At 38.5% G+C, this 9,159-nt stretch overlaps 1 protein-coding gene across 2 annotated transcripts in view; it reads right to left on the bottom strand.

Moving 5' to 3' along the window:
- Nucleotides 1–391: 391 nt before the first annotated feature.
- WAPL (WAPL cohesin release factor) overlaps nucleotides 392–9,159 on the bottom strand; it is an 84,115-nt gene continuing 75,347 nt past the window's right edge. For both annotated transcript variants that reach the window (XM_080823586.1, XM_080823587.1), the window contains exons 16-19: nucleotides 6,696–6,903; nucleotides 4,368–4,456; nucleotides 1,299–1,394; nucleotides 392–985 (exon numbers count right to left, since the gene is read on the bottom strand). In XM_080823586.1, coding sequence (XP_080679712.1) covers nucleotides 920–985; nucleotides 1,299–1,394; nucleotides 4,368–4,456; nucleotides 6,696–6,903 — 459 coding nt within the window. In that variant the 3' untranslated portion in view covers nucleotides 392–919. The remainder of the gene's footprint in view (nucleotides 986–1,298; nucleotides 1,395–4,367; nucleotides 4,457–6,695; nucleotides 6,904–9,159) is intronic.

Below are 9,159 nucleotides of genomic sequence, written 5' to 3'. Positions count from 1 at the left end.
GAAACATGAATTCCACATTGGTGTTTTAGCTTCCTTATATGACTGTACTGAACATTAGAAAATATATCTAGAGAGTCCTCCCTCAAAACTTAATGTTTCAAGAGCCTCCTCTAGCATTAAGCTGAAACTACCCTGGGTTTGTCTATCTTGCTTCATCCTTTAACAGGGCACATCATCTTACATTATATTCCATCAAACTGTTGTCGGTTTTCTTGTGTCTACAGCTACGATTCATCATGGTATGATATGGTTATGGTCTCAAAAGTGAAAAATAGTTCAACAACCCAAACCAAATCAAAAATAAAAAAATATACTATTAATCCCTTGTGTCTTTGGATTCCATCTAATTTTAAATATAGACAGTAGTTCAGGGAACAACAACGAAAAAAAATTCACAAAATTATTAAAAGCTTTATTTACGATTGGAATCATTCAACAAAAAAGCAAAAGCAAATGAGCCTGAAAAAGGAACTAAGCTGTTGTCTAGAATGTCCTCAAAACATTCGATACCTCAGTAGCTAAGCTGCCTTTGCACCTGGCTGGCATGACAACAGTGGCTCAACATACACAGCAGTTGCACTAACAGCAGCACAAATTGTCCTCTTAGAACTTGCCCAGAATAAAGCAAGAGAACAAGGGGAGAGTATAAACTCTGCCAAAGTTAAGTGTATTTAAATACTGCATGGAATTGTTAACAGCCTGAACCTTTTCCCTCATTTTTGATAGTTGCAGATTGATGTAGTAACTGTCATTTAGCAAATGCAGAATGCATGACGAAGAAATCAGGTGGCCTTAAAAATCCAAACATGAATGATACTGATGAATGTTCTTGGTATATCTTCAAGGACTTCTTTCATGACTTTTCTTTGTCTAAGAATAGCTCCAGCATTACCGAGCACCTGAAGCAAAGGTAAAGCAGCTAGCAATGTTCCAAGTATTCGATCACTCTAGAGATAGATTTCTGGCCTGTGGTTCCAACAGCACACTGAAGGGAGCGTGGAGAGGGGAAAGAGGAAGTAACAGTTAATATTTAACAAATTTTAACAAGCATCAAATCAAAGCTTAAATTTTTTAGCTTCACTAAACTGGACACTACAAAACACTAAGATTAAACGGTGGCTTTGATCATTGTTAATTATTATGGCCAAATATATTGCTATTCTATTATCTTAAAAAGGAACACATCACAAGAAAATCCCTTTTTGCTTCTAGTCACGAGGGCCATACAGGATTTTCATTTCTATGGTCATTAATGCATCATATTTATGACCACAGAAACTGCAACAGAAGCTACTTACAGTAAGATTCATGAAGCTCAGGAATTTTTTGAGCATCTCTGTCATTATTGAAAAATCCCCTTCTGGCAGATACTCTCGCACAGTGGTCACATTGATCTGAGAAAAGAGATCAAAGATATATTGGTCAGGTGGCAGAAAACAGGAGTTTGCACCCTGTGCTGTGTTGCTGGTTTTGGCACATACCTTATTCCAAACTTCTACGAGGTCCTTGACCTCCTTGTTTAATATGCCGTTGCCTTTTCCACCCTCCTAAACTCTGCTTTTGTGTGTGTGTATGTGTGCATTCCCTACTCCATCCCATGCTCAGAAAGGTAAAACTGGCAAAAGCTACACCTGTATCCATATTTACTTTTGTAAGTATACAGGAAAATGCCTGAAAAATAAAATGCACTGCTGAGTATATGTTGGGGTGGGAAGCAATGTCAAGAAAATAAGGGGGAAATTGAGAATGTACTCTGGTGCTTATGGAATAATAAAAATCCTCATGTTCCTTTGTAGGCTGGAAATTAACCAGATCTTTCCAAAGATAATCTTGTTTCATGAGAGAATGTCAGCAACGCCAGCAGAGGACATTACTATATACACACACACACATAAAACCAATCTGACTAAGCCACCCAAGCATCCCTCCCTCTCTCTTTTTTAAAAAAATTTTTTGTCAGTATACTTTTGAAATGATAAAATAGTATGAATATAGTTTCAGAAAAGATCTAATGAATGTTACAAAGTAACCATATGCTAAATTATGCAACATCAATCACTGGAGTGGTGAATGTTATAAGGGCAATCCCAATGAAAACTACACAGCTAAAGGAAAGCTGGGTTTAAGAATGTCTTTAAACAATCCCAGGAAGACAGCATGACGGTAGGAAGAGCAGTAGCTTCAGCGGCTACAAAGGCCGCTCAGCAGAGAAGTGCATTGCTATGATACAAAATAAATGAACAGACCCAAGGTTTTGAGTGAAACCCTCAGTAATCAAACCCTTTTCTATCAATATTCTCTACAGAATCCAACATACTGTGGCTGGGGCATGGGAAGGGGAGCCATAGCATGTGTTTTTAAACAGAATGGCAGGTACAAAAAGAAAAAACGAGAGGGGCTCTTTCAGAAAAGCATAAAACTCAATCTCGGATTTTTGAGTTTGAGCCCCACATTGGGTGTAGAGATTATTTAAATAAACTTAAAGAAAAAAATGAGAAATGGCATGGCTTATTTGGGAAATTTAGAAAATACCCAATGGGTATGACAGAAAAAGCAGAAGCAGTTTTAACAAGTTTTACTTGTAGCAGTAAACAAAGTCATGATTCCCTAAATGATGGTAAACCAAGAAAGACTGGTAAAGAGTAGTGATCAGATGTGCTCTTTGGGAAGTTAGCTGTGGTGGCAGTGTCCAAGATTTCAGGAATGGGGTCAAGAGAGCAGAAAAGACAAAGACCAGTGAGCAGCCTGACCACTGCAATGCACCAGATGAATGTCATAAGGGCAATCCCAATGGAAACTATACAGCTTCCATGGTGCAATGGAAGACGACCCAATCCCCTAGGCTTCCATTAAGCAGCCTTTACTATAGTACCATGACCTGCTTTCTCGTCTCTCTTCCACTTACACATTCAGCAAACCAATTTCCTTTACATTTTGTGTATCACCCAGTTTGGGGGGGGGGCAGGTAATCATAATGACCCCCCACAAGGCAATAATGACATCTATGAATTCATAGAATTCACAACATTGCCCAGAACTTAAGGACCTTATGATCTCTTTAGAGAAGATACCAATGAATAGGTACATGACATTTACATGACAAAAATGGCCAAAGGTAAATCACATGTGCCAGTATAAGTTAATGTTTACACCCATTATTTAAAAAAGAACTTAACTGAAACTAGGGTGTGTGCAAAACAGAATATCTAAAAAATCATTAAATAGTATGCCCATTGTTTTTTGGAGACGTGCCTCTCCCTCTTTCCCTTTGCTTGATGCATGTTTCTCATTTGCCCTTAAAATCTCTGAATTTAAGGAAATAAGGAAAAGCACTGAGTTGAAAAGATTTCAGGAAAGGGATAAAGATCCTGCAGGGCCTCTACAGCAATGATGAGAACTTTGGTCTTGTTCTTAAAAGCCATGGGGTCAGCAAGGGCCACAGTGGAGCAGGCTACTATGCATTTAGATCAGAGTTTGACTGTAATATAAATATGGAAGAGACAGGGAGTCAGGAGGGAAAAAAAAAAAGAGAGAAGCTAACCCTTTCACTACAGAATAGACTTCCATTCTTGCCTCCTGAATGCCCTTGGCTCCTAAGGAAAAGAACCTCCTTTTCATTTTAAAATTTGGCTCTTCCACTAGTCCTTTCCCTTAAGAAGTCCTCCCAATGACTGTCCCAAAAGCCAGAACCCTCTGCTTCCTGCTTCCGTGCTGACTCAGCCCTACCAAATGCACACTAATACTTCCATTTAAATCATCATAATCTAAATCTTTAGTAATCCTATTTTCCTTGCCAGTAAGTGGTTCAAACAAAAGTCACGTGAGCCAATGCTGGTCAAAATAAGGGGACGTCTACTTGGTACAGTGGTTGTGGAGTGATCCCAGAGGGAAAAAAGCACTGCTCTTAAAAAGAAACAGACATGAAGAGGCCACCTTCTTCTGTAGGACATTATTTAACTAGAAAAGACATGCCCCCAGAGCCAGCATGGGGCCAGGAGGAGACCTACCACAAGACAACATGCAGAGAACAGGAGGGTTTAAAGACAGCACATAATATCACTGAGACTATACTCTTCCATCTTAAGCCAGCTGATCATAGGTTTTATATTATGCTTTTACTTCAATGAAAGCCATGTAAATCAATTCATTCATCACTCAAAAACTTTCTCATTAAACTTCTGTTTTGGAATGTACCTTTAAAATCATGAAATTAAAAAAATAAATTATAAAAAAGTTTACCAAATATTTCAAAGTTTTCACATGAGGGGGGGAAATACAGTAATACATAAGTTAATTAGGTGATGGTACAAAGTTGTCACAAGGGAATCTTTTTAAGACACATAAAACAATACTGAACTATTACTTACTGGACTCTCCTGGCAGAGACACCCAAGAAGTAGTGCTGTGTATGAGGCCACAATGCAATCCTCCATGTGTTTGCCAGCATGCTGAAGGGCTGAGAATATTTAAACACAAAACTGTAACAGTATATCACCAAAACCAAACAACAACAACAACAACAAAAAACAACCCTACCCAGAACACCAACAATTCTGTTAGTTATCTTTTCTTCAGAACTCCTTAAACATTGATAGACAGTGCTAGGAAAATGGGATATCCACACAAATTAACAAAAAATTACGCAAATGGAAGAGGGACCTTAATATAAGCACAAATACCAAAAAGCTCTTCGACAAAAATAAAGGACTAAATCTTTATGACCTTGGGTTAGGAAACAGCTTCTTAGATAACACCCCAAAACCAAATGTGACAAACTCAGATAAACTGAACATCAAACTTAAAAATTTTGTGTTTCAAAAGACACCATCAAGAAAGTGAAAAGGCAATGGAGATATGTAAATGAGCAAAAAGCACGTGAAAACATGCTTGACACTATTTATTCAACAGGGAACTGCAAATCAAGTGACATATACCTTCACACCCACTAGGATGGCTAAAATAAAAAAGACAAATAACTATTTGTAAGGATTTGGAGAAACCAGAACCCTTATACATGGGCAGTAGGAATGTAAAATGAAGCCGTTATTTTGGAAAAGAACATGGTAGTTCCTTAAAATATTAAACACTGAGTTAACAAATAATCTAGCACTTTCACCCAAGAGAAGTAAAAATACATGTTCATACAAAAACTTGTACATGAATGCTATGTCACAGCAGCATCATTCTTAAGAGCCACAGGTGGACACAACCAGAACATGCATCAACTGATAACTAGATAAACAAAGTGTGGTACACACCTACAATGGAGTATTTGGCTATGAAAAGGAATTAAGTACTAGTAACATGTTATAACATGACTGAACCTTGAAAACATTAGGCTAAGTGAAAGAAGCCAGTCACAAAAGGCTACATATTATTCCAATTACATGAAATGTCCAGAAAAGGCAAATCTAGAGACAGAATTAGTGGTTGCCACTGGCTGGGGAGGGGAGAACAGAGGGTAATGGCTGCTAAATGGGTATAGGGATTCTTTTGGGGGTGATGAAAATGTTTTGAAATTACACAGTGGTGATGGGTTGCACAACCTTGTGAATGTACTGAAAACTACTCAATTATTCACTTTTAAAAAGGTGAATTTTACCTTGTTACATGCTGAACTATGGCCCCACTCCTTGCATATGTTGAGCTCCTAAACCCCAGTACCTCAGGGTACAACTACACTTCGATAGAGCGTTTAATTAAAGAGGCAGTTTAAATGAGGTCACTGGGGTGGAAGCCTCCTGTCTGCCATCCTCATAATAGGAAATGAGAAAAAAGATATACAAAGAGGGAAGACTATCTAAAAAGATAGGCAAAAGATGGTCATCTACAATCCAAGCTTGGAGAGTCAAGCCTGAGACCAACCCTGACATGCAGATCCTTCAGAACTGTGAGGAAACCCACGCCTGTTGTTTAAGCCACTCAGTCTACAGTACTTCATTACAGTAGTCCTCACAAGCTAACACTTACCCATCAGAGCCGTTATTAAAAAAGACTGCTAAGCAACCAAAAATATTATGCCAAAGGAAACATGAACACTTAGTGAGAAAACGGAACAGCAATTTCTTACAATATCAGAACAAATGCCATTAGTGGAAAAGTGGACATGAGAGAACAAGACTAGGCTCAGAAAAAGACATTTGCTGGGACTTGCTTCCTAGCTTGGTTGAGGCTAAACATTATTCAATCTCATAACCTGGGTGACAAATGACTCTCCTGCAGTACTTGCATAAACAATAAATCCAAGACCGGTTGCTGACAAGAGATAATAAATGTTAACATCTCCGTCAGTGTATTCCTTACTGTGCTTCCAAGCCACGACATACCATTTGAGAACTATTACTGTAGTTTATGATAATAGATCTCAATTTATAAAGTGAGGCTCATACAAGAATCAAAATTTCAAAACTGTAAAAACCTTTAGGAGTCCTATTGTTCAACCACTCTCTTTTCAGGTGATTAAAGAAAGGCCAGAGCAGGAAGAAAAGGCAGACCTTTCCTGCACTGCACGTGTGCCTTCCTCACTGCTAGTAAGCCAGGAAAGAACTCCTATGAGCACTGAAATACTAAAGCTTGTCTACACTGAACTAGAGAGGCCATAAAATAATAGCAAGATTATGACAATACATGAATTAAAAATGTTTCAGAAGGAGAAAACATTCTGAATTTGAATACACGATTTAAAATAAATGTACCTTTATTGAGGTCAAGTTCATCATCATCCTCCTCCTTCTTATGTTTCTCTTCCGTACCATCAGTCTTTTCAGTTGATACCCACTGTATTTCTCCACTTGTCTCTTGCCACTCTCCACTCTTATCATGCTGAGTGGTGGGAGCATCTTTGATCAATTCGTCTGTTTTACTTTCTGCCAACTGGGCTGCTCGTTCTCGCTCAAGGAATAGCTGATAAAAATTATTTCTGAAGGTCATTAAAAGAACATCAAGCAACATGTATGCACCCAAATATAAAGTTATGTTTGCTTTTAAGATCACTAACCCTAAGAAGCATGCTGTCTGGTTAAAAGGGGTAAGTTAGGGGTGCCTGGGTGGCTCAGTGGTTTAAGCCTCTGCCTTTGGCTTGGGTCGTGGTCTCAGGGTTCTGGGATCGAGCCCCGCATCGGGCTCTCTGCTCAGTGGGTAGCCTGCTTCCCTGTCTTTCTCTGCCTGCTTGTGCTCTCTCTCTGTCAAATAAATAAATAAAATCTTTAAGAAAATAAAAATAAAGGGGTAAATTAATAATAGGAACTTTTGCTCTACAACTGAAGGCAAAAAGGAAAGTAGAAATGCTACTGGGATTCAATCAAGTAAACTAAATATATCTACTAACGATACAGGCATTCTGTTTGTAAGAATGCACATCTCAACACCTGCGCCCTTAAATTGCATAATAATGACAGGATAATTCAAGCAAAAAATACCAACTTGATGTACAGCAAATTTTTTTTTAAAGATTTTATTTATTTATTTGACAGAGATCACAAGCAGGCAGAGAGACAGGCAGAGAGGAGGAAGCAGGCTCCCCGCCGAGCAGAGAGCCCGATGCGGGGCTCGATCCCAGAACCCTGGGATCATGACCTGAGCCAAAGGTAGAGGCTTTAACCCACTGAACCACCTAGGCGCCCCTGTACAGCAAATTTCTTAAGCCTGAGCAAACTGAATAAATTAAGAAAGGACACTAAATAAAACTAAGTAATACTGGGGAAAGCAACATAGCCTCTTTAGAAAGAAATTTAAAGAGATAAACCAGGGACACGTTGGGGGCTCAGCGGGTTTAAAGTCTGCCTTCAGCTTGGGTCATGACCCCAAGGTCCTGGGATCAAGTCCCGCACCAGGCTCCTTGCTTAGCAGGGAACCTGGTTCTCCCTCTGGGTGCCGCTCGCTCCCCCTGCCTGTGCGTGAGTGCTCTCTCTCAGACAAATAAAATCTTAATAAAAAAAAGATTCTGTCTCTCCCTCTGCCCCTCCCCACCATCTGCCCTGTGGGCTTAGCTTACTTGTTTGCTCTCTCATAGTTAGATATTTAAAAAAAAAATAAACAGCACCAGTAAAAATAAAAAGTAAAAGGTCTCAAGAGGACTCAGAACTGGACTTCAACTAATATTATTAACAATGGAAGTACACAATGAAAACTAAGTTAAAAGGGAACCACTGAATTCCTTGCTTTCATGTACTTTATTTTCCTTGTGCTGGTACAGAGATGAATGTATGGAAAGCATTTACTTATATGATTTGGGAAAAACTCCAAGTTACTAAAAACCACCACCAGCAAATCAAATGCCAAGTAGATCTCAAAAATTTGCTGAGCATAGAGAACAGTGGTATATAAACTTGAATACCCCTAAAAAAAATAAAAATTGAGTTTTATATAAAAGTGGTATTAAAATTTCTTAAAATTTAGGGATCTCCAAAACCCCTTGGGGAATCTACGAGGTCAAAATCATATCTATAATACTACTGCCTTCTTTCAGTCTCTCATAAGTGTAGTGTTTTCCAGGATCTACATACTATGTGATTGTGTTATTGCTCTGATGGCTAATGGAAGGAGTGTCTTTATCATTTTCTCAGTTTTTTTTTTCAAATTCAGTAAATATCAATAGATCAAACACACATAAACAAAAATTCTCTGAAGTCCCCAGTAATTTTTAATACTGTAAAAGAACTCCTGAGAGCAAAATATTTGAGAAGAGATTGATGGGGTCCTAATTATGACTCAGGAAAAGATCAAGTTGTTGTGCATTACCTTCTTTCAAGTATTACTAGTTTCAAAAAGGCCAAAAGGATTAACAGGGTAGCAAAGGTTTCAGAAACAATTAAGTGGACAGTTCATTACCAATTCTGAACATATGCAAATCGTCATTTAAAGCCAAGAAATAACAAAGGTACTTAGGAACCTATTAGATTGGCAAAAAAAGTTAAAAACTGCAATGCCCACCATAAGAAACAAAAACTCACTTGCAGCTTTTTGAGAGAAGTGTAAACTGAGGAGAGAGACTATGTTTAGTGGCTGGGATCAGGTGGATTGGGGACATCAATTTTTACTTTTATTTCATTTTTTAAAAGTTTATTTAATTTCTACACTCAATGTGGGGCTTAAGCTTATAACTCTAAGATGGCGAGCCACATGTCCTCCAACTTAGCCAGCCAGGCACCCCACAGAAGT

The sequence above is a fragment of the Martes martes genome, assembly GCF_963455335.1.
Source record: "Martes martes genome assembly, chromosome: 14".
Lineage (NCBI taxonomy): Eukaryota > Metazoa > Chordata > Mammalia > Carnivora > Mustelidae > Martes > Martes martes.
The sequence above is the reverse complement of the archived record's forward strand: the minus strand, read 5'-3'. Positions and strand labels throughout refer to the sequence as shown.